The sequence below is a fragment of the Dendropsophus ebraccatus genome, chromosome 7 (assembly GCF_027789765.1).
Source record: "Dendropsophus ebraccatus isolate aDenEbr1 chromosome 7, aDenEbr1.pat, whole genome shotgun sequence".
Classification (NCBI taxonomy): Eukaryota; Metazoa; Chordata; class Amphibia; order Anura; family Hylidae; genus Dendropsophus; species Dendropsophus ebraccatus.
In genome coordinates, this window is record NC_091460.1 from 33,029,126 (window position 1) to 33,055,664 (window position 26,539).

The window sequence follows — 26,539 nt, forward strand, 5'->3', positions numbered from 1 at the left end:
TATAGAAAGACGCAGTCTGATCGGTTACACACAATTGTATGTATATCCGCGTTAAATACAAGTAGGAAATCTTATCCTAAAATACTTCAACGGGAGAACAAAAGGTAATGAGCTGATCCTAACCCTCTTCTTGTCATCTGAGCTCCCACAATGCACTTATCTCTGGTAGAAGGAAACCAGGAGTATTCTGAAGTTACCTTTACACATGAATAGAGAAGACAACGTGATATGGTGTAAAATCCGTAAGGGTATGTGCCCACCTGTTCCCTTTACAACAAAAGCCAGGATGCAGTATGATGGAGACCAAGAGCGCACGGCATACTCTGCTGTTCTTACTGTAAGATGTGACGGAACCTACAGTGCACATGTGAATAGTGCCTTAAATGGAAGCTGTCATCAGTTTCATGCTGCCTGAATCATGCACAGCATGGAACAGGGGTAGGCTCTCTTATTACAGTGGGGTGTTTATTCCCCTCCCCCGCACAGGTAGCCTCCATACTGTGTATAACCCCCCCCCCCCCAACCCCGCAGCAGACGGCCACAGCGCACGCATCCAATAACAGGAAGACTGCCGGGTGACGTCACGGCTAGAGACGCTGCCCGGGGAGTTGAGAGCGGTTGCCGGGGGCGGAAGTAAGTGGGGATGCCGGTGAGAGGCCATCAAGGACAAAGGCTGTTAGGAGCTGCTGTCATTTTAGTTAAGTTAAACTTAACTGAAATGAGAGCCAGAGGGAAGATTATGCTGCCCCCTGCAGGACTGCAGAAACTGCCGCCTGAGGTGGAATTCTCGTTCTGCCTTATGGCAGAAGCGGCCGTGCCTACTGCTGCCAGTCAGGCTTCATTGACAGCCAGAGTGCTGGACTTCTGTCTATGATCAGGCTGTTACAGCTTGTAGCAGCTGACTCTAGCAGCTATCTATGACTTTATAACCAATCACCACCGTCAGCAATTAAACTTCGTTTTCACCTCTATTTCTTCTTCCTTATTCATGTTATGCTAATTGTGGTATTTTGAAACCATAGAGCTTTGCTTGACATGTCTTTCTTTTGCATAGTTTAGGCTAGGGTTAATGTAGGGATATTACAGGGTCAGCAAGATTATTTCTCTAGTCAATTTTAGGCTACGTTCCCACTGAGCAAAACTAGCGGAATTGTCCGCTGCGGAAAGCCGTTAGCCTCCCGCTCATAATGGGAGTCTATGGGAGGCGCGCGCTCCTGCTCTATCCGCGCTGAAGAATGAACATTCCGCTAGTTTTGCTCAGTGGGAACGGGGCCTTATTTAGGGAAAAATAGAGGGAAAGATAGGACAAGTTAGTTAAGTCCGTCCAGTGTTCTCTCATCTTGTCGTTTATTATCCATTTGAATCTTCATTTTTACCATTATTCCAGTTACTGTCATCTCATGATGATTTTCCTTCTTTCTTCTTGCTACATCTGATATTGATATGTGTTTGATCTGACCTACAATAGGTCCTGGAGGTGTCTGAGAAATTTGGTACATATTCTTTTTTTATCTCAGTCTACTTCCATGTAGAAGTACAGTATGGACCTGTAGTATTCTAAGATCGTATACAGTAGATCTATACTAGCATAAGGCCTACTTAAGACGTTGATTTTTGACATCATAAGACGCTAAGTCAGGCTGGGACACAAGAACACAGGACAAGTGTAGCTTTATTGCTGGCACCCAGCCCGCTATCCCTTCCTCTTTTTTTTCATTAAATATTTTTATTGAGAAAGAAAATTTTTTTTTTTTAACAAGAAAGAGTAGATGAAAATAGAAAAAACATCCATAGAAGTCAGTAAGTTTGGTTACAATATGCTGGACACAAAAAAGTAACATATTATTATTATTATTATTATTATTTATTTATAAAGCGCACTTAATTCCAGAGCGCTATACAGGCGACAAGGGTAACAAACAAGAACATTACAAGATCAAAACACATTGTATGAAGGCAGATGGCAGACTGATACATGGGGAAGAGGACCCTGCCCGCAAGGGCTTACAATCTATAACATAAAATTACCAACAAATAACATAATCATAATCGTAATGAAACAATAAATATAGGTGCATCTATTGTATACTGTTCGAAGCAACTTAGTGTGTCAATAGCCAGTTATCATACAGCTAACTAGATAATAAATCAGAGCCATTGCCGACTCATTAGTAACACCAAAAAATCGATAATGAAAAAGCATGATAATAGTAGAAAGAAGAGAAGAGAGAAAGGTAGGTAAATGGGGAAAAAAGGGAGGAAAAGAGGGGAGGGAGGAAGGCAGCTGAGGGTGAAGTCCGAATTTAAGGGGATGCAATCCAGGAGCCCATGTCTGGACTATCACGGAAGTTCATCCAAATCATCCAGGTTTGTTTTTTTTAATTTAATAATACTTTTATTTTCATATGCAACACAAACATACAAAATACAAACAATATTAAAAATAATACCTTAGGATGTAGAAAACAGCATAAATTATTTAGAGACTCGCTAACAAATGCCGCGAGCCTAAGATGGCACAGACCATTGTGAAAGCTTTATCAGCGTCCACTCCTGAATTCCACATATCATTAATATTCCAACACAAAGCCATCAGCCCCCCCACCTAACCCAATCTACCCACCCATCCCAGCGGAGGAGGAAAAAGATAAAAAAAAAAAAAAACACAGCAAGAGAGAGGCGGAAAGGAGCCAAACATTGGAAACAATCAATTGTCCAACTAACACTTCACACTGTCCTCCTATTCTCCCATTTAGCCCAGATCTTACAAAAACGTAATAACCTTCTACTAGAATGTCTTCTTGTCATAGATCTCTCATATTTATAGACTCTCTCTACCAATATCTCCCATTCTTGAAAGGAGGGCGAAGAGTTCCCCATCCAATAACGGGAGATAAGGGCCTTAGCAAGGGCCGTCATCTTATTTATTACATTTCCAACCAGTGAATCGTTAGAATGTGCACCTATTAGTATGGGAAATATTTCACCTACCACCGCAAGTCCTAAGGTATTGACCATATACCCAATGACTTTCCTCCAGAAAACCTGAACAGATGGGCAACTCCAAATTAAATGAAAGAAATCAGCTTGTTCTTGCTGACATTTTGGACAGGAAGAGTCCTCCCTAAGTTGAATCCTAGCAAGCTTCTGAGGTGACATATATACTCTGTATAAAATTTTAAGACAACCAGCTGATGGGAAGTACTGAAAGTAACAGTTCTAAAATTTCTCCCCATGACTTCCCACTGAGCATTAGTTATATTTCCAATCCTAAGAGCCCACTTCTTCATTTTTGGTTTGATTGAACTGGTCATTACGATTGGCATTGTCTGCCACCATCTCTTCCATGCGCATGATATAGTTGACCTTAGAGACCCATTCTGCAAAGGAAGGGGCAGTAGAGGACCTCCAATGACGAGGGAGCACCACTCTAGCAGCAGTCAAGAAGTGCCGAGGTAGGCCTCTTTTGATTGAGGAGATAGCGCCCAGGATCATGGCGAGGAGGCCAATTTGGGGTAATACTGGTATCGAGTTAGCTGTCAGGGTATTGTATAGTTGGAATATTTTGGGCCAGTACCTGCTTAGATGCATGCAACTCCACCAGATATGTAGCATGGTGCCAGGTGCAGAGAAGCATCTCCAGCAGAGGTCTGACACAGAGGGGAAGATCGAATGCAAAAAAGTAGGACATCGGTACAAGCGTGCCAAAATTTTGTAACTTTCCTCCTGTGCGTGGCACGCCATCGGGAGTTTATGTGTGAACAAAAAACATCTGTCCCAGTCAGCAGTACTGAGTTGCACGTCCAACTTATGTTCCCAAGCTTAAGGGATGTGGACCATGCGAGAGAGCCAAGTATAGCATATAGCTCAGAGAGAAGGCCACGCAGAGGGCCTGCTTGTGTTATTACTGACTCCAAGTCAGTAAGGTCCTGGTGTAAGACCTGCGACTATAGGAAGGATGTGAGAAAAGATTGCAATTGAAGATATTCCAGCCACAAGATGCGTCTGTCTGGATGGAGGTCTTTAAGTTGAGTAAATGTGGGCAGAGTAGCTTGGCCTGAAGTAAGGTGGGTCAGCCTCAGGAAAGAAGCTCTATCCCAAACGAGAAATCCGTCTTGTCTGAGTGCTGGAAGAAAGTCAGGGTTGTCGAAAAGAGGTGTTAATGGGCCAGGGCAATGAGAGATCTTACAACTAGACAACATTCAGTTCCAAAGGGAGAGAAACTGTCAGGTCAGAAAAGGCAAGACCTAATGAGTCAGATAATGTCTTTTGTCAATCCACGGGAGGGAACTCAGAGCCCATGGGGATAAGTGTTCTTCTATAGTGACCCACTGTCCCTTCCTTTTGGAGTGATCGGCTCCTTAGCAGGCCGGCCCCAACCAGAAGACTGGTCACTGCACTATATAAGTGGAACACTTAGACAAGGACAAGACAAAACAAACACTATGGGGGAGATTTATGAAAAAGTGTAAATATACACCTGGTGCAAATTGCCCACAGCAACCAATTACAGCTCCTCTTTTATTCTACCAGAGCTGAAAGCTGAGCTGTGATTGGCTGCTGGGGGCAGTTTACACCAGATGTATATTTACACCTTTTCATAAATCTCTCCCTATATCTCAGGGTCAACAAGGCAGGTCAGAATCTATCGGTCGTCGTGGTACAAGGGACACAGCGACACGTCAAGAAAGCCGGTTGCGCACTCCAGCACTGTCAGGAGCCACGCATGCTGGCCTGTGCCGGCTCCTGACATGCTACTTATTACGGCTTTCATTAGTCATCTCCAGTGGGTCCACTTACTATAGATTTTAACATCTAGAGCCACTTGAATATTTTTTTCTTGGCTTCTTCTTTGAAAAGTCCTTAATGGCTACTGAGTGCTGGAAACAGTTGCGGGCAATGAAACTCAATCCTGCCCTAGTTGAGACTCTGGCCGTGGATGAAGCTTAAGATTTCTGATCTCTCACAAGGGCTTCACCTCCTGTGCCCTGAATTTAGTAACCAATTTATCAGCTGTGCAGGGATTCTCGCTTATAGACAAGGCCATCTCACTTTTCATGAGAAGAGAATTTGGCAATGAGCTATCTGACTGTGCAGATATCAGTGAGGTGAGAGGACAGCAACAGGAAAGTTCTGTTTTGTTTTTCTTACTTGTTCTTGCTGTGAGTGTGTAATGAGTTTTTTATGTTTTTTTTGGGGGGGGGTAGGTTTTTGTGTGTATTTTAGGTATTTTATGATAAGACACAGCTGTTTGTTTATTTTTTTTGCTTTTAAGGTGAAACAGTTTTCACAAGTCCACTCAATATGTTGTATATAAATCACACAGTCAAAATCAGTAAAAGAAGTAAAAAAAAAATCTAATTCTTTATCCATTTTAAAGGGAGAATACCCTCAGCTGCCCAGACTACTCCACCTATCCTTCTTGTGCATAGTGCATAATAATGCAACCATACACTACTGAAGTAACAGTGCTATACGTAACGGGGGGCTGCTATGGCATATAGAAAGCTATTATAACTGTATTATGTATTTCCGGAAGCTGTCACTTACACAATGACTCAAAAACCACTCAAGTGTCCATGTACCTTAAGGGATTCTGGAACCAGATTATATGACACCATCAGAAGTGTGTCAATGGCTATTTAGAGCTCTGGCTTTGCTTGAGAGATATTGATTTTATCAGGCCTTTAATAGGCTTACAGTCCTTCTTTCTTTTACCATTATACTGCCAGTGTGACCATATCTGTGGAGAGGGTATCTAGTAATACTCATCTCATTTGGTACCCCACTTTTTCCCCCCCTTTTAGCCGATCTGCACCAGTGCAGAGATGCCTCTAACAGCCGGCATGGGCAAACATAAGCATACATGTTCTCTTTACACAGTACAGCTAAGCTATAGTATTTTATAGCTGTACTCTATGGAGGCGTACAGGTTCTCTTTACACAGTACATCTCAGCTATAGTCTTTTATAGCTGTACTCTATGGAGGCATAAGGGTTCTCTTTAGAGATGAGCGAACCTGGAGCATGCTCTAGTCGATCCGAACCCGAACTTTCAGCATTTGATTAGCGGTGGCTGCTGAACTTGGATAAAGCCCTAAGGCTATGTGGAAAACATGGATATAGTCATTGGCTGTATCTATGTTTTCCAGACAACCTTAGAGCTTTGTCCAAATTCAGCAGCCCCCGCTAATCAAATGCCGATTGTTCGGGTTGGGATCGACTCGAACCCGAACCCGGTTCGCTCATCTCTAGTTCTCTTTACACAGTACAGCTAAGCCTCAGTCTTTTATAGCTGTACTCGATGAAGGGGTACAGGTTCTCTTTACACTATGCAGCTAGCTGTACTCTATGGTAGCAGAATATATCTATCTCTAGCCATAGTTGGAGGCTTGCATATCATTTTCAGGGTCACAGCTGGACCTCCACAGTAATCTAAGGCTTTGCCAGTGCCGGGTCTAGCAGAGTCACTTGGTAAAAGTGCTTATTAATCAGGTCACTGTGATGTCATCCTGTATATGAATAATCCTATTCTTGTAAACCGTGTCATGTATCACAGTCAGCATGTTGTGATTCAGAACGCGGCAGCGGTTAGATGTCGAGTGTCTTTGTGCTCAGGGATGGATATAAAAGCCATGTTTCCAAGCGAGAAGCTTTTGTTGTGCCAGGATTCTGCTGCCTCGTATGAACTGCGGCGGCCGCGGAGCAAATCGCTGCCTGTGATTATAAAACCTTATCTAGGGATGGCATGTGCCAGCTTATAGAACTCTGCTATGTTTGCCGTCCTTGCCTTCAATTCAGTTTGTTCTGGGTAATATGTGGGCAGAGTTTCTATAATGAAAATATGATTTGAGCAAGCTTTAAAAGGGAACTATCAGCCGGTTAGACAAATCTGACCTGCTAATATGTCCCTATAGCATGGGGAGCTGAGGTTGAAGGTTAATCCTTTCTGTTCGGTAGGTCTCTGCCACTCCTATGCAGTTTGTAGTGTAATCCTGTGTACGTGCTCTGGGGCAGACACAGGATTTTACTACATACTGCACAGGAATGGCACAGAGGATGAAGGTAAGATACTTACCCTCATCTTCGGCACCCCATGCGCAATAGGGAGCCTTCAGCAGGTCAGATTCATCTAACCTGCTGATAGTTCCCCTTTGAGGCCAATACTGTACCTTTAGCAGATCATGCTTACCCCGGTTGACAATGGGACACTCATTTTATGTATTAAGACCCCTGATCACTGTATCCCAATAGCAGCTCACACACAAGTGGAGGGTTGCACCATGTGAAACTCTGACTGGCAGATATCATGGGATATCACCCATCTACACTACTGTGCAAAAGTTTTAGGCGGTGTGGAAAAAGTATGGTTTAAAAAATAGAAGTGTTAATATTTTACAGATTACTACATTTACTGCGTCACAGATGGGTTATTAATTAACAAAATGCAAAGTGAATGAACAGAAGAGAAATCTAAATCATATGAATGTTTGGTGTTACCAGTCTTTACTGTCAGCATCACTTATAGGTACTTGCCCACTGTCTTTAAGGAACTCGGCCTGGGGGATTGTTTCATCATCTTAACACATATTTTTTTGTGGATGTCGCTGCTGCTTTCTGTCTCTTCATGTATCAGACTGGAGGATGTTGAGATCAGAGCCTTCTGGGAGCAATATCATCACTTCCAGGACTCTTTGGGGCACATATATCAGTGTGCACCCCTTGCGTATGCCACAGAAGAGGGGCAGATCCGCCCCTTTTCCGTGGTGTACGCCCACCGTATTCCCCACTCGCCTGATGGGTGAGGGGCGTAGCAAGGCAAGGAGGAGGCATAAGTCATGATGTAGTGCAGAGCCTGCCCCAGTCGCATGGCGGGCCAACTTTACTAAGATTAAGTCTTATGGACTATGCCAGTCTTGATAAATATCTCCCTTTACTCTGAAGATTAAAGTGATAAAGTGCTTGAAGTGATTCTGTCACACCCATTACTCTATGTGCAGTTTTCCGCACCATCCACAAGCTTAGAGGCTGCACATCTGGTATATGCCTGTACAACACTTGTCTGTGTCTTCTTTCTGCTCTATAATTGCTTTATTTCAGTGGTGGACAGTGTCACCTGGGCGGGGCTTCATGATAGTTGGGCACTCTCCCCAACCGAAGATGGTGCCTGACTGCCATAAAGCTCCGCCCAGGTGACACTGAAAGGAAGTGAGAGTAAATGTGTGGGGGGGGGGGGGGGGGGGGGGGAGGAAGAGTGACAGTATCACTTTAAAGGAGTTTTCCTATGTGACACATGCAGGGGCGGATTAACTTTATTATGGGCCCTGGGCTGTTCACCAAGCTTGCCCCCCCACCCACCCACTGTAACTATGGCGGCACTAACTTTAGTCTTTTTCTTCCATAATGCAGCCTGTAAAAGAACCTGTGGTGACATCATTGTCACATGATAAGGTCCCTTATTAGGTTCTCTAATGTTACTACATTGTCTCCTGGCTGCAGTTTTGCCCTGATTTGTGCAAAATAACGGTAAAAAGCAGCGATTTTTATGCAAATCATGGCAGAACTGTAGTCTGAAGATAATACACCACTGAAAGTATAAGTCTATTTGGGGGGCCATGGGCCACCCAGGAGATCAGGGCCCCGGGCTACCGCCCAAAACGGACCTATTGTAATCCGCTACTGGACACATGCATGATATGAATTTGGAGCTGAGCAGCAGTGTGTCCATCATATGACCAGGAAAAAATTGCATATATTACCTGCCGCCTACAGTCTGACCAACTTATCAACTATCCACTGTTGTTTATTGCAGTCCACTGTTATTCTATGCCCTGTAGTTCATCAATTAACTGAACGGACCATTTACCTATTTACTTACATCTTCCTATATTCACGTTGTCAAATTACCTTCATTAATAGTGTGACATCCATGTACTATTCCCTTCTCTGCTAAAATATGCATCACCCGAGCACTGTACATGAAATATACATTACCTGCCATGATTCTGAGGAGGGGGATAAATATAGCATAGTGGATCTGCTTATTCAGTTATCCCTTTGTTATATCTGTCTGCATTTACTTATCACATTGGCGCAGGGCGTCTCTTTGTTCTATGAATGATTTACAGCGCCTTGTTTCCTTGGCAGACACTGTATATTGGTGAAAGCAAATGCAGGAAATGAAAAACTAGAGATATTACACTCTATACTCCATATAATCATCCCGGCTGTCCTGACATTTATCATGTCACTGTGCACCCAACAGGAGGAACAGATCTCAGTGTATTTGTATAGAATACCAGGCATTGGTCAGTGATAAAGCAATTGTCCCCTAGGTACTATAAGGTTGTGTTCACACTGTCATTTTTGGCCATTGGACGGCCGTCATTTTGAGGCCAAATGGCGTCCGTTATAGTTTATTTCCGTATTTTGGCGCCAATATGACGGTCCATTAAGGCGTCCATTAAACAGCCAAAAATAGTGTGTGTTTAAGTGTAAAACTTTTTTGGGGGGTATAATCATAGTGTTTTTGGTAGCTGGCTTCTACATTGCAGTAAAGAAACACTTTGAAGCATTGTTACAATAAAGTAAATATTTGTTTCTCTTCCAGGCTAATATTTGGCACTCTGTACCCCGCATACTACTCCTACAAAGCTGTGAAATCTAAGGACATTAAGGAATATGTAAGTATCAGGAATATGAAAGTATTGGCCCACCTTATACTAATGTCAGCCAAACAGATGATGTTGATGTAGAGACGGGTCCGGCATTTTGGATTTTTACACCTGACCTTTACACCTGGCCGCTGCTTACACCACCTTCCCAGATAGAGTACATATGAATGTTCAGCTGTGTTAGTGGGTCTGAGGGGGGAGGACAAAGGGATTCAGAAAACACTCAAAAAAAGATCCATGTGTTACTTTTTATATGTTTTAAGGCAGAAACTGAAAATTGATTTTGACTGTATTGTCTGAATAGAAAGAACAGAAATGTGTGTAAGGGGGTTTTCCCAAATGAACATAGATAATGCACTTCATTTCTGAGTGGTCCTTAAAGGGGTTTTCCGATAATAATATCTATTTTAAACTGTAAAAATATATTGGTAAATAAAGCTATTTTACTACCTTCCTTTGGTCTTTAATGTTTTCCTTCGACTCCTGATGTAAACTGTCAACCATGTTCTCTTTATTGCCCCACTTCCTGTCTAGTGAACATACTGTAACAACCTTCCTATTCCTTCTATACACTCTAGTTGAGATTTCAGCCAATGCTTCTTGACTGAAACCCTGCTCTTTACACCCACAGGAGCCTCTCTCTTTGTGAGAGGGAGATAAGGGTAGCTGAAATCCCAACTAGAGTGTGCAGGAAGTCTGTTACAGAATGTAGACAGGAAGTGGGGCAGTAGAAAGAACAGAACTGACAGTTTGCATCAGGAGAAACATAAATGCGTAGAACACTGCAGAAATGTAGTAAAACCCCGTTAAACTATGGATGTGGGCCTCGATCTTCAAATGAGGCCCCAACCATTTATCAGCTCTTAGCCCACCTATAATGCTGCTAGTCATTCAGTAGAGGAATGAGTACATCATATCTTTTTAAGTGATTCCGATTACCCGTAGCTGGAAGTATGCATCACTACTGTACATTACTTTACTTCTTCCCTCATGCTTATATACTGTACTACGAGCAATGTTAGGCCTCCTCTCCCCCTAGTGCCCCATACAAACTGTGATCTGTACTGTATCCCATATGTTTTTTTAGGCCTCATCCACCTTCCTGACACACCACCGCACCATTGAGCAAAATGTATGAAAAGTCACTGTCATCTTATCCCTCTAGACTTCTCTAATTTGATATGTGTGTGCAGAGAGATAAAGCACAGACGCATGTGAGCTCCTGATAACTCAGGAGCTGCTCCGTCATAGAAGAAAATAACATTTCTGCAGTGGATTATGTAGAGACTTTGTCCCTGTAATGGAAACTGTTAATTAAACATGACTGACATTACAGCAAAGTCAGCATATGACCCACCATAGCCAAAGAGAAAACCACATGTGAGATGGAAAAATCCATTTCAAGACCAAACTAAGGAGGAGTACGTTTGCTTTAGGGGGGAAAAAATCAAATAAATGTTCCATAACATCCAGCAACAATTAGGCCGTCTGTTCCTACTTTAGTTGTTATAATACACAGTGCCAGCTATGCTGGATATACACTGGTAAGATCCAAGACCCGTCTAAATGAATTACTCTCTGTCTTGGATATATACCAAGATAGCCAACTGCAAGAATATATAGACTTATCTGATGCTTACCGGGATGGACTGGCCTACCAGAGTACCAGAAGAACCTCCTGTGGGTCTAATAGTCTTAAGGAAGATTCCAGAAAGGGTCGAGCTTTGTTTTTTTTGGCCCTGTGTCTTACATGCTTATATTGGGTACAGGCTGAACGTGCAGCATTGGAATACTAAACTAATACAGAGCGGGCTCTCTAAAATAATGGAGACCCCATAATCAGACCTTATCAACTGATAGAGAGCTCACAGCAGGCCTTATAAGTAAATACAGATCATAGGCCCAAATACTCCCCAATACCCACTAATCAAACCCCCTAAATATATACATATCCCAGACTAGACCAAGACTACAGGCCAGACCCACTAAACAAACTTCCTCAAACCCCTTGTATTTATACAGATCCCAGATTAGACCTAGACTACAGGCCAGACCCACTAAACAAACTTCCTCAAGCCTCATCAGTACATTTGCTTTAAGTTTTGCACAAGAATAGAATGGCTCTGGCACAGGGAAGCCGATGCCGTGGTCCCTTTTTTTGCACCGCAGCTCGCCCCCAGTGGGAGGCAACCCCTGCTCCTCCATGACGCAGCTCCATTGATTCTATGTGCTTCTCCCCCGCCTGGTGCTCAGGAATAGAACAGCACCGCACGCAGGATTCAGGTCGTGGCTTTTCCGGCGCCGTTCTATTTGTTTGCAAAATTTAAAGCCAACGTACTGATGGTACATTCGCTTTAAGGTGGCCATACACCTTCAATAACTGCTGCCTGAACAATCGTCCGGCCATCAATTATGTCTTACGTCCCTTCCTCATCCTCTGTATACACAGTAACGTTTAGCACGGCTGAGTGTTCCAGTGTTCTTATGGGGAGTTGTTCCTGTGTTCTGTCTGAGACTTAAGTTTCCATCACACCCGACCCCTCTCTCCACTGACATCATCTGTCCACGGATGGTTGGGAGAGCCCCATAACCTTATACCGACTGGCACACCCGCCACGCGTGGGGGGTAGAGATGAGCGAACCGGGTTCGGGTTCGAGTCCATCCGAACCCGAACGATCGGCATTTGGTTAGTGGTGGCTGCTGGACTTGGATAAAGCTCTAAGGTTGTCTGGAAAACATGGATACAGCCAATGACTATATCCATGTTTTCCACATAGCCTTAGGGATTTATCCAACTTCAGCAGCCACCGCTAATCAAATGCCAAAAGTTCGGGTTCGGATCGACTTGAGCATGCTCGAGGTTCACTCATCTCTAGTGGTGGGTACAGCTGTCAAGATTATAAAGTGTTGCAGTATTACTCTCATTTTATACGTACATATATAAACAGGTAGCTAGTGTGGCAAATCTCCAATAATTGCTTATGATTATTGCTAGGGTCTTTGGAACTGACAAATAGACTCTGTATGCCAGGAATCGGGAATGGAAATAAAGTGCTGGGGCACAGCTTGCAATCTATGATTTCAATAGGAAAACCATTTACATAGTTAAGAGATTGTGAAACCTCCAAGTTATGCAGCTATGACACAGTGATCAGCTGAGGATCTTCTGTTCCAATGATCAGTGATCAGTATTATGCCCCTGAGCCCCTTTATCTTGGGGCAGTAGTGCAAGTTGTGTTGTTGTTGCTTTATAAAACACAAAATAATAACAAATCCCCTTCTCTTTGTCTTGCTTAGGTAAAATGGATGATGTATTGGATCATATTTGCACTTTTCATGACATTAGAAACATTTACAGACATATTCCTTTGTTGGTAAGTTCATAGCAAAACTCTTTTGTGGTTTTCTAATGTGTAGAACAGGGATGGAGAACCTGCGGCCCTCCACCTGCTTCCTTTGAAGTCCATGCCGCTCCACCCCAGGTGCCGAAAAAGCTGGATCTAGTCCTGGGAAACTTTTCCCCCTCGATTCAGCTTTTCCAGGCACCCAATGCAGAGCGGCACAGACTTCAAAGGCAGCCGGTTGATAAGCAGAGCTAAGCAGAACTAACAAAGCAATTTGCTTCATCTGTACTGTAAATTTGCTAATTTCTAGTGTCCATGCATGAAGGGAATTGTAGTTTTGTGATTTAAAGGGACAAATGTTTCTCAGCATAATTGACTAGTAGTTGCAGATGGTACTTTCTTGGATTTGCATCCTACAAAAACTGACACCCTCTAGAAGTGTTCTTAAATGAGTACTCCTGTGGGAAAAAAGTGACAGAAAATTATACAGATTTGTAAATTACTTTTATTTTAAAATTTCAAGTCTTCCAGTACTTATCAGCTGCTGTATGTCCTGCAGGAAGTTGTGTATTCTTTCCATTCTGACACAGTGCAGTCTGCTGCCACCTCTGCCTATGACAGGAACTGTCCAAAGAAGGAAGTTTCCTATGGGCATTTGCTGTCAGTTCCTGACACAGACAGAAGTGGCAGCAGAGACCAGTCCACTGGTCCACTTCCTGCAGGTCACACAACAGCTGATAAGTACTGGAAGACTTGAGATTTTTAAATAGAAGTAATTTACTAATCTGTATATTTGGCATCTTCATAACAGTTTTTTTTCTTTAACAAGAATTCCTCTAGAAGGAAAAGAGCTTGTTCTCTGTCAATGCTCGACCTCTCAATAAGATTAGTCACATGACCAGATAGATTGTTAGGCAAGCCAGAATCTTTTCAAAAAGGAACAGTTGCACTTTTTAAAAAAGCTTTTGTAGTTATTGCCTCTGTCTGTACAAAGGAAATTGCTTAGCCAGCCCCTGCTCTTTAATCATGAGAACCCCTAAACAGATGTCTATAGAGGTGTGATCCTTCCTTTTAGAGAGTCTGGATTGGCCAATAATCTTAAAGGGGTACTCCGGCGCTGATAAAAAAACAAACAATCAATCATAAACATAGTTTTCACACTTACCATCCCTCTGGAGTCTGTCTCCGTTTGAATTTCCCACTGTTTGCAGGTCCTTGAGGCTCCAATTGGTGTCTTCATTTTTTCTTTACTTCCTGGTTTGGGTTTCCCATGATGCACTTTGTCTCCTGTGATGTCTAACTGACTCTGTGAAACTGTTAGATGGCTTACAGCTTGCTCAGCCAATCAGAGCTGAGCAACCTGAGTCATCTGACAAAGGGAGGCTGGCCTAACAGGGCTTAGACCCACCTCCCTCTTGATGATGTCATTGTCACAAAAAGGCTTCCACATAGCAGCCTGAGGTCAACAGTCATTAGTTAAAGGGGTATTCCAGGTTATTTTGATATTAATTCTACTGATTTCTCTTGTAATATAATTAATATATCTCATTGGTTTCTATAATAAATTTAGTCTCTTTCTCTCTATTTTTATGTAAGTCACGTGTTTCTGTGACGTCACCGAACCGGAAGTGTGGGGACTTCCCCGACTCGGCCGGCCTCTTGGTGTTTATGTAGTTAGAAAGCTAGCAGAGCTTTACAAACGGCCTCCCTGCGCACGGGAGGTCACATGACACCCTGTTCCCGGGCGGCCTGTCAGTGTGAAGGAGGTCGCATCCACCTCCTGTATAATCACTAAAACCCTCCACCCCCTGCCAGTATAATCCTCCCGATGTCTCCCCCGACCCCCTCCATCCTGTGTATACAGTCCTTTTCAAAGATCTCTCACCCCATCCCCCGGTCTCGGCACCTCTTGCACTCAGCTGACAGGCTCTCTCTCTCTCTCTCTCTCTCGCTGTGTGTGAAGCAGGAGAGATTTCTTTCCTGCTCCGTACACAGTTCCTGGCAGCTGAGTTTTATCGGGGCAATTGACAGGCACTGTGTACGGAGCAGGAAAGAAATCTCTCCTGCTTCACACACAGCGAGAGAGAGAGAGAGAGAGAGAGCCTGTCAGCTGAGTGCAAGAGGTGCCGAGACCGGGGGATGGGGTGAGAGATCTTTGAAAAGGACTGTATACACAGGATGGAGGGGGCCGGGGGAGACATCGGTATGATTATACTGGCAGGGGGTGGAGGGTTTTAGTGATTATACAGGAGGTGGATGCGACCTCCTTCACACTGACAGGCCGCCCGGGAACAGGGTGTCATGTGACCTCCCGTGTGCAGGGAGGCCGTTTGTAAAGCTCTGCTAGCTTTCTAACTACATAAACACCAAGAGGCCGGCCGAGTCGGGGAAGTCCCCACACTTCCGGTTCGGTGACGTCACAGAAACACGTGACTTACATAAAAATAGAGAGAAAGAGACAAAATTTATTATAGAAACCAATGAGATATATTAATTATATTACAAGAGAAATCAGTAGAATTAATATCAAAATAACCTGGAATACCCCTTTAAGAATGAGTTTACTTCACTTCCTGGTTAGGGATTTAGGGGGAAAAAGATAAGGTGATTGAAGGGGGGAAAGATAGGTGATTGAAGCATATTACAAAGTTATATAACTTTGTAATGTGTTTCAATTACTGGGAAAAAGCTTTTTGCTGGAGTGCCCCTTTAAATCATCCTTGTAGGGAATCTGTCACTTGGTTTATTCCACCTTTAATGAGGGCCGCACAAACTAGTGACAGAAATGCTCAACAGATCGGTGTATTACTTCCATCATTCTGTTCAGCTGTTCTCCTAATGTGCAGGAGAATAGGATTCTTGCCACACCCCTCCCCCCCGCCCTCCAGCTTCTGATTGACAGCTGACTGCCTATACACAGCATGGATAGATAACTGCCAATCAGCAGCTGGTGGGTGGAGTTTTCAGTTTTTTATGAATATTGAGGACTACTGGGCTCATACACATAATGGAGAGGACTACTTATTGTCCATGTTATTCAGGTGGAGATCTCTGGATCAGCTGCACAGAACAATGTAAGTGATACATCATTCTGCTCAGCTTCTCTGTCACTATTTTTTGCTACCCTGAGATAGGACAGCAGAAACCTACTGACAGAGTCTCTTTAAAAGCTCTTTAAGGGGTTGAGGCTAGGTTCGCTCTGCATTTAAGTAGTAAATGACAGGTACCCATGGATACCCTGCCAAGGAAGGGGTGTTTACATATACTGGGTCATACTGCAGCACGCTCCATTCATTGCCACTGCCCAAAGTAGTCATCTAGTGACTGATTTACTGAGACACAATGGCACAGCAGACAAGCTATTACGTCAGCGTATACCAGCGGGCAGTGACAAGTGTAGTCACTATCTGACTATGGTTAGGTCACTTAAATTAATTAAAAATTGATTAATGAACAATGAATTAATGAAGTCTACTGCAGGACACCACTAGCATACAATGACATCTCTTTCTTGGTGGGATGCCAAAAGATAAAAGTGACTGCATAAGCCCATTGTGAACACAGATTAAATGTGCCCCCCCCCCCCCCACACACACACACACATAATGCCATATTGTATAGTCTGGAGGATAGAAGGGAAAGGGGGGACATGACTGGCACCTTTACATATGTTCAGGGCCGTTTTAATACATTGGTGGGCCCAGTGCACAGCCCTCAAGAGTGGGCCCCCCCCTTCCCTTTCGGCACATTGTATAATGTACTGAATTTGCCCCCACACTGTATCAAGAGCCCCAATACATACAGTAGTTACCTTATAACACTATTTCCACCATACAGTGATTACATATTACATAAAAACTGCACTAAACAAAACAGAAAGATATCACCAATGATACCATTACATAATACCGTCACATCATGACCCCTAACACTACAACCCTATAACAGAGTGCAGTTACATCCAGTGACTCACCGGGGGCGTCTTCTCCGATCAGAGTCTGTCACCTTTTCTTTTTCTCTCCATCCAGTCTGGGCCACCTTGAAGTCTTCTCCTGGCTGTGAATCTTCTCTCCAGAATCTGCCAGACAAATATTTTAGGCTCCAACACATCCAGTAGTTAGGTCCCTTATACCCCTATACAGTAGTAACACCCCTCTGTACCCCTACATAGTTACACCCCTCTGTGCCTCCATAGTTTTAAGGTGTCCCTGTAGTATATAGACCCTCATGTGCTCCTCTAGTTATATACAGTCCTGCTGTGCGCTCCCCCATTAGTATATAGCCCCCCCTGTGCACTCTCCCCAGTAGTATATAGCCCCCCCCTGTGCTCTCCCACAATAGTATATAGCCCCCCTGTGCTCTCCCCCAATAGTATATAGCCCCCCTGTGCTCTCCCCCAATAGTATATAGCCCCCCTGTGCTCTCCAATAGTATATAGACCCCTATGCTCTCCCACAATAGTATATAGCCCCCCTGTGCTCTCCCCCAATAGTATATAGCCCCCCTGTGCTCCCCCCAATAGTATATAGCCCCCTGTGCTCCCCCATAGTATATAGCCCCCCTGTGCTCCCCATAATATATAGCTCCCCTGTGCTCCCCCATAGTATATAGCTCCCCCATAGTATATAGCTCCCCTGTGCTCCCCGATAGTATATCGCTCCCCTGTGCTCCCCCATAGTATATCGCTCCCCTGTGCTCCCCCATAGTATATAGCTCCCCTGTGCTCCCCCATAGTATATAGCTCCCCTGTGCTCCCCCATAGTATATAGCTTCCCTGTGCTCCCCCATAGTATATAGCCCCCTGTCCTCCCCCATAGTATATAGCCCCCTGTGCTCCCCCATAGTATATAGCCCCCTGTGCTCCCCCATAGTATATAGCCCCCTGTGCTCCCCAGTAGTATATAGCCCCCTGTGCTCCCCCATAGTATATAGCTCCCCTGTGCTCCCCCATAGTATATAGCTCCCCTGTGCTCCCCAGTAGTATATAGCCCCCTGTGCTCCCCCATAGTATATAGCCCCCTGTGCTCCCCCATAGTGTATATAGCCCCCTGTGCTCCCCCATAGTATATAGCCCCCTGTGCCCCCCATAGTATATAGCCCCCTGTGCTCCCCAGTAGTATATAGCCCCCTGTGCTCCCCCATAGTATATAGCCCCCTGTCCTCCCCCATAGTATATAGCCCCCTGTGCTCCCCCATAGTATATAGCCCCCTGTGCCCCCCATAGTATATAGCCCCCTGTGCTCCCCCATAGTATATAGCCCCCTGTGCCCCCCCATAGTATATAGCCCCCTGTGCTCCCCAATAGTATATAGCCCCCTGTGCTCCCCCATAGTATATAGCCCCCTGTCCTCCCCCATAGTATATAGCCCCCTGTGCCCCCCATAGTATATAGCCCCCTGTGCTCCCCAATAGTATATAGCTCCCCCTCCCATACAACATTGAAAAAAACAAACACTGTTACTCCCCTAGGTCCACGCGTTCCTCTTCTCTTCCCTCTTGAGGCCGCACTTCCTGCGGTCACAAGAGGCTGCACTCCCCTTACCCTCGCGGCGACGCTCCAGTGACGTCGGGCACTAGAGGGAGAGTGCGGCCTCTTGTGACCGCAGGAAGTGCGGCCACAAGAGTGACTGACAGGGAGGGAGCCAATGGCTCTCTCTCTGTCAGTGTCGCTGCTGCTGCAGCGCTGAAGCGCCGCAGCAGCAGCGGGCGGGGGCAGCGGCGGACGGGGGGGCCCTGCAGGGGGCGCCATGGAGGGGTAAGTAGATTACCCATCCATGGCGCTCCCCCCTGACAGGCTGGTGGCCGGAGCCCTGTGCGACCGCATTGGTCGCACATAGCAACGGCCGGCCTGCTCGGGGGGGGGCCCCTTTAACCAGTGGGCCCGGTGCACGTGCACCATGTGCCCTCTGGTTAAAGCGGCCCTGCATATGTTAAAGGGCTAAATAAGGTTTGGGAGAATGTAATAAGAAAAAGGGGGCACAATCTGATGTTATTGGGGCAAAGATCAATAGCAACATGAGAAAATATTACTTTACTGAAAGAGTAGTGGATGCTTGGAACAAATCTCCAGCATAGAAGTGGTAGGTAAATCTACAGTAAGTGAATGTAAACCTGTCTGGTATAAGCATACAGTATATCTATCCTAAGATAAAGGAAAAAATAAAAGGGCAGACTAGGTGGTCTTTTTCTGCGGACAGTTTTCTATGTTTGTATATAGGGTCCACACTATACCCCAGCTGTCTAGGGCTTAAACACTGGTGGTCTAAAGTAGTAGCGGCCTAAAGTATTGTAAAGAAAATGGACACTTTACACTTGTCACCGCCATAAACAGGGCCAGATTCCTGAAGATTATATTTCACACACGGCAATGCTGAGAAGACGTATCTGTTGCCTCATCAAAATGTTTTCCTACTTGGTATTATATATAGATGACATTGAATGTTTTCTTGTGTTTCTTAGGTTTCCATTTTACTATGAGCTGAAAATTGCTTTTGTGGCCTGGTTACTCTCCCCCTACACCAAAGGGTCAAGCCTTCTGTACAGAAAATTTGTGCATCCGACACTATCCTCAAAAGAAAAGGTACAGTAGCACACTGAATATTTGGGATAGATAGATGATAGATAGATAGATAGATAGATAGATAGATAGATAGATAGATAGATAGATAGATAGATAGAGAGTCCTGGAAAACATGGATATCTGAACAGTTTTCCAGTTCTGTTCAACACTAGTAGACAATCGATAAATGATTAGGTATTATTATATGTTATATAAGATAGAAAACAAGCTGGATGTGGATCATAATGTATATTAAAGTACTGCTTTTTGCAAATCACCTGACCATGGCCTTAAGTGGCCTACGATCAGTCAGCTGCTGCAGAACCTCTTTGAGAGCTCTACCTTCCAGTAAATGTCATTCTCCCTGCTGCCACCCTCCCTCCAGCAGCAGTGGGTTCCTGAGCAGCAGTTACACTGACTCCTCCTTCCAGTATAGGAGTATAAATAGATTTTCTTGGTAATAAATGCATTCTCATTCACTTTAGGACATTGACGAGTGTCTCATCCAAGCTAAGGATCGCAGCTATGACGCCCTGGTACACTTTGGAAAGAGAGGTCTCAATGTTGCTGCCACAGCTGCAGTCACAGCCGCTGCCAAGGTAATTGATACAGTCTGATTACCTGCATAGTAAAGTCACAGGTAATGATATATATATATATATATATATATATATATTTATTTATTTACATTTTCTTGTCATTTAGAGCAAAGGAAAACAAAAAAAAAATTATCTGTGCACCTCAGTTTTCACCTGCGCCCTATAGGTATCCATTCACAAATCTGTGTCTCAATGCAATGAAAGAAAGGCATCATGTATGTGAGCACCGAGTATAATATACATCATTGGCAGCATGTATAATACACCTAACATGTGAAGGCTGACGCTGAACTTTACATGAACCAGACGCGGAATGAAGTAATGACAGCCAGAGGCAAGAGACAAGTCGGTGCACTTGACATTGAACACATACACTGTAAATGTTGCAGAAATCTGTGCACTAAAAGGCCGGGTTCACACTGTGTATGACAGCAGCCATTCTGTGACACGGCCGTGTCACTGAACGGCCGGTGTCAGTGAAGATCATGGCGGCCGTTATGGGTGCATTCGAGTGGGCCCGCATTCCAAATCACCATAGAAGACAATGTAAAGTGTGGCCAGAGCTGCACTTAACATTGTCTGCACTGTCAGCTTTGTGCAGCCACTACAATGAATAGCAGCCGCACAAAACTGGCTTGTCAGTTTTCTATTCATACATGCATTTCAATGTATATACTCCGGCCAGGATTCCATAGGACACAATGTAATTTTAATTTTCAATAAATAGCAGCCGCTGTTGCAACGGCCGTTATTTATTGAAAATTTATGTTGCGTGAACTTAGCCTAAGCAACATAAATAAAAGGAAACTATATACTAAAACTAGAATAAAGTCTATGTAACCTATCTTCTGCAATGAAAAGATCAAGACTTTTGACATGTTAGTTTTCTTTTTTTATTGGGCTTTGGGGCCGATTTTGCATCAGGCAGTAAAGTGTGAGGTCACTCCATTGGTTAGGTGACAATAGGAGCAGATTTTAGCTATTAGACTATCAAATAACCCCATTGCAGATGGTATGTGATGTGAGCTGCCCAGCTGCTGCCTGTCAGAATATCATCATTTACAATCTCGCCAGGTCTTGGCAGCACAGAATACATTCATTGCCAAAACAGTGATACAAACTCTTGTCTCTGGATCTTAAGATTTTGATATCTACTCCCAAAATATTCCAGCTGTATTTTATATTTCTTATGACATGTTTTGACTATGTTCGCTAGTGATGGATGAGAACTGACTATACGCCATGTTTCTTGGAGCTGAGACAAGTTCTATTATAAGGCTCTTTAGCGCTCCTAAAAGGAATTATCTAGGATTAGAAAAACATAGATGCTTTCTTCCAGAAACAGTGCCACCCCTCTCCTTAGTTTGTGACTGGTTTTGTAGCTCACTTACACTGACATGAATCGTGCTGAACTGAAATATTAAACAGGACATGGGTGGCAAGGTTTTTTGGGGGAAAACAGACATGTTTTTATAATCCTGGATAATCCCTTTTAAACTAAACCTACAATGTTTGCTGTATCTTCTGTAACTTCTATCTATCTATCTTTCCCAAGGGACAAGGAGCACTGTCTGAAAGACTAAGGAGCTTTAGCATGCAGGACCTCTCCAGCATTCGTGCCGATAGCCCCACAGCCTCTCCGGTCACAGCAAGGACAACAAGCAAATCAGCCAAGGCTAAACTATCCCGAAGCGCAACACAGGGCAGTGAACCCTCAGGTTGGTATATGGATCATATAACCCAGAGTCTTACCTGTGGTCCCTCATGTCACCCTGTCCAATAACTATCAACCATTCATGTCGATGTTAGCATGCTGACTTCATTAGTAGCTGGTAGGGCCGTGTTTATGTGGTACAGCCTCTAAAGTAGAAGATAGTTTGGTGTCATAAGTGAACCTACCTGGAGGTAGTAACAGTAAAGCAAAACTAACTGGCAGATCTTTAAAGGGGTTATCCAGCGCTACAAAAAAACATGGCCACTTTCCCACCTACTGTTGTCTCCAGTTCAGGTGCAGTTTGCAATTAAGCTTCATTTACTTCAATGGAACTCAGTTTCAAAATCCCACCCAAACTAGAGACAACAGTAGGGGGAAAGTGGCCATGTTTTTGTAGCGCTGGATAACCCCTTTAAGCCAAATGCCAAAGGGACATGGCACTTGGAAGAACAGTAAATGTCCTTCTATTGTCATGATGTGTAAGCCTCTGAAGTGCCTGCTGAAACCGCTGCATACGGCACTCATCTGTGTCCCTGCACAGCTATAGAGTGAACTGTGTAAAAAGATTTTTAGGGGTTATCCAGGCTTAGAAAAACATGGCTACTTACTTGTTCTTAGTTTTAGTGGGATTTGGTACCTGAGTTTCATTGAGACGATTCTCAATACCAAATATAAACTTTGGACAGGGTGGCGCTGTTTTTGTAAGAAAGTAGCTGTGTGGTACCAACTGAGTGTCTCCAAATAAGCCCCTGTATTACCGCAATGCAAAGATTAGGGCCCGGATTATGTTAGGTGAGGCAAAGGTTAGGGTATTTAAGAAGTGTTGTGAGAATTCTATCCCGCTGCCAGTATGTCCTCTCATAGAAACCAACAGGAAGGGAGCCACAGCAGATTTCTCTGCGAATTCACAGCGAGAAATCCACTGCGGATTCAGTACGTGTTTGTACCCTTAATGTTTAATGTAAAAGAAAGATAGGACAACTGATGCAGACCGCTTGATAGATGTAAATCCAGCCTTTTTGTATATATTTTGTCTCTCCTGATAACTGTCTACTAAGGGTATGTTCACACCTCGTTTTCGGTCCCACGTCGGGCTGCACGTCAGGAATCAGTGAAAAAAGTCTGGCTGCATGTCTGCATCCTTTTTTCACTGATTCCTGACGTGCAGCCCGACATGGGACTGAAAACGAGGTGTGAACATACCCTAAGTAAGCCTAGAGGCTGGTGATGGCCATGGGGACTCTTGTCTAGTCTTCAGGAGGCTACTTCATGGTTGTAGCCTATAAAATCCCTCCTAGTGTATTCATACACAATACTTAGTACTCTTGCTGCCACAGCAACTCCATTTAGATTAATGGAAGCGAGTTTACTTTTCTGCAACAAGCCTGCCGCATGTGAGTATCCTCATAACCTAAAGGGTTACGTCCTGGTTTCTGATTCCCTTTAACAATGAACAGAAGTCACATGCATGAAATACATTGTATACAGTAGAAAGGGACTGTCCACTTCTATGACACTTCAGACAGAGAGCTGATTGTGACCTCTCCAGCAATGCTCTGTATCAGTCATATCCCTGGTATTGTTACATACTGAGGGTATGTGAGTTGTCACCGTTCTCTCAGTTCATATGAATGCAGCCATTATGATATGATGATAATAAGAACATTTTTGTTCATATAAAGAGAACCTGATGCTATGACAGATCTGTTCATGTCTGTGTGATCAGTGTGATTCTATAACCACGACTCTGTCTGCATTCATCAGTATACTGTGCATTTAGAAAGTCATCACACCCTTTATTTTTTTTGCAATTTTTTCTAAGTTACGGGTTGCGCCAAAATAAAAATAAAAGTATTTCTGCGCTAAATTGCACATGCACACTCCACAGCAGGAGTCTACACTAGCAGCATAGTCAATGTGATTATAGTTCATGATCACATAAATGACATATATTGGACCTTTTTACAGTTTGTGCCTGTTGTTCAGCTGGAAAAATCATACGAGGTGAGTGACCCCTCCGGCATCTGTGCCGCTAACAGCCCCGGATGTGGCTTTTCTGGAGCGATACTAATATGATACCAATCTGATAACCTAAGTGCTCTGTGTGCCTGGTAGTATCTCTATTATTATTCCTGTCCTGTACCAGACTGTGCTGCACTATAGTGCTGAGGGCAGGGTCCACACTAGTGTCTGTTTGCTGTATATTCTTTTTTTATATTTTTCATCATTTATAATTATATATTTTTTTGTATTCAGCCTTTACATTATTGTATCCTGTACAGTGGAGGGCAACTAGAGGGCTCCTTGATATCATCTTCTATATTGGACTTGCATAGTATCTCCAGTATCCAGCTCCATACGTACACTTTTATTATTCATTTCACCATATTTTGCAGCGTTGTACAGAGATTGTCATCATTCACATCATTACCCGTTCCCATTCCCAAATGCACACATACTGGAGGCAGATACTTAGAAACCAATGATGGTTTTGGAGGGTGGGAGAAAACAGAAGAACTGGGGGGGGGGGGGGAAATTGCCCAAATAGGGATGGGAACATATAAACCTTAAAAATATGGTGACCTTGGCCAAAGTTAAAAGGGTTATCCAGTGCTACAAAAACATGGCCACTTTTCTCCCTCTCTTGTCTCGAGATTGGGTGGGGTTTCAAACTCAGTTCCATTAAAGGGGTTATCCAGCGCTACAAAAACATGGCCACTTTTTCCCCTACTGTTGTCTCCAGTTCAGGTGCGGTTTGCAATTAAACTCCATTTACTTCTATGGAACTGAGTTTCAAAACTACACCCAATCTGGAGACAACAGTAGGGGGAAAGTGGCCATGTTTTTGTAGCGCTGGATAACCCCTTTAAAAAAAATGGAGCTCAATTGCAAACCACACCTGAACTGGAAACAAAAGAGGGGGTAAAGTGGCTATGTTTTTGAAGCGCTGGATAACCTCTTTAAGCCCAAGATCCCTGGTTCTAACAGGCAACAATGCTGACCATCAGTTACTGCTTTCTGTATCTTCTATAGACTCTTATGGAGAGTGACCGTGCATGGGTGACTTAGATGATGGATATTGGATTTAATCTGTGGCTGAGGATCACAACTTGTTCACAATGGCATAGAGGGTTCTATCGAAAATATTTGTTAAAAAGGCATAAGGACAAACACTAGTATGAACAGAGGCTATCTGACCTATCATCTCCAGCATTACACAGAGCAGTATGGTATACTGACATGCCCCATGGTCCTTCTGCATGCCAGTTTTGCTGTGTGATATAGATGAGATTGCTGTGGCATATTTATAAGCCATATCACATAACTATTCCTATTTTACCTTAATATAACTACCCTTCCAACAATATGTAGATCACCTGTCTGTAAATGTTCAAAAGCCAAAAACTTAATTAAGTGTAATACAGAGAATTACAGAGAGGGAGGAGGGTGTGCAGCTGCAGTATCTGTTCCTCCATGTCAATGTGAGGCTGCATGCTGTGAGAGGGAAGAGGGAGCAGAAGTAGATGGACATGTGATTGGTTTAGAGTGCTGAGCACAGCAATAGTATTACACAAGGAGCGTCCACTTTGCTTTATACAGAACAGCGTACATAATGCTTTACCTTTCCTCCTCTTCTTCATGAGACATCCCCTGTGTATATGGCCTCTTAAAGCATATAGAGATCATAGAAGGAGATCCTCCTCCTCAGGACTCACATTTATGATTTAGAATAGAGAGTTGGCATGGACAGCCATTTAGGTGAATGGTCACCATGTAATACCACATATTACCTGCAGCTGCTACTTTAGGGGAAATTCCTGGCTAGTTGTGTCTTCTCCAACCATCTGGCGGATGTGAGAGGGACCTGCGATGATCAGCTTATGGCCATGAAGCTTGCATGTTCAATTGGGTTGTCTGGGATGACACTACTCCACTAAAACAGATGTATAGCCTGGGGCTGGAATGTTTAGTAGCGCAATGCTGTCTCCTGGGTAAACAAGACACATGTGAAAACTGCATCAATCTGAACAAGGTCAAACAACATTTCTCACTTAACTCAATGGAGTTCTCTGAAGCCACAAAAAGGGTCTACTTTCTTCCAAGCACAGTGCCGCTCTTCTTTACAGGCTGTGTCTGGTATTGCAGCTGAGCTCCATTGAAGTAAAGACTGTAATACCAGACGTAGCCGATGGAGACAAGTGACCATCAACCATTGTCTCTGACACATAAAAAGATGCTGTTTTTGTGATCTAATACAATTGGTTTAGTCCTCATATTAGCCACATTTCCTTCTCCAGGTTATTCTGCTCATTTCTAAATGATATTTTCTTGTAAGCAAGAAACATCACTGTAAATTACAGGAAAGCTGCAGGATCATCCATAAAATCAGATTTCTCATTAAATCTTAAGCAATTCTCATTACACAGGTCACGTCTTATGTCAGCCAGTAGCATTAAGTACTGGGCTATGGTCCAGATCATGAAGTCATGATGAATGTTCTATATGGGCTGTCTTTTATATAGGGACATTAGCCTCTATATATCATAAATCTGCCTATTTTTTAAAAGGCGTAATTCAGCAAAACACATTTATTGCATACCTACAGACGTTTTTGTAGCCAGTTTGCTTGTTGGCAGACTTTGGTTACA

At 43.7% G+C, this 26,539-nt stretch overlaps 1 protein-coding gene across 6 annotated transcripts in view; it reads left to right on the plus strand.

The window, feature by feature from the left end:
- REEP1 (receptor accessory protein 1) overlaps nt 1-26,539 on the plus strand; it is an 88,756-nt gene that overhangs the window by 40,894 nt on the left and 21,323 nt on the right. For 5 of the 6 annotated variants that reach the window (XM_069977245.1, XM_069977246.1, XM_069977244.1 and 2 more), the window contains 6 exons: nt 9,610-9,682; nt 12,972-13,048; nt 19,478-19,598; nt 20,063-20,176; nt 21,732-21,894; nt 23,859-23,894. In XM_069977245.1, the coding sequence (XP_069833346.1) occupies nt 12,981-13,048; nt 19,478-19,598; nt 20,063-20,176; nt 21,732-21,894; nt 23,859-23,894 (502 nt within the window). In that variant the 5' untranslated portion in view covers nt 9,610-9,682; nt 12,972-12,980. The remainder of the gene's footprint in view (nt 1-9,609; nt 9,683-12,971; nt 13,049-19,477; nt 19,599-20,062; nt 20,177-21,731; nt 21,895-23,858; nt 23,895-26,539) is intronic. The other variant, XM_069977247.1, reaches the window with a different exon arrangement.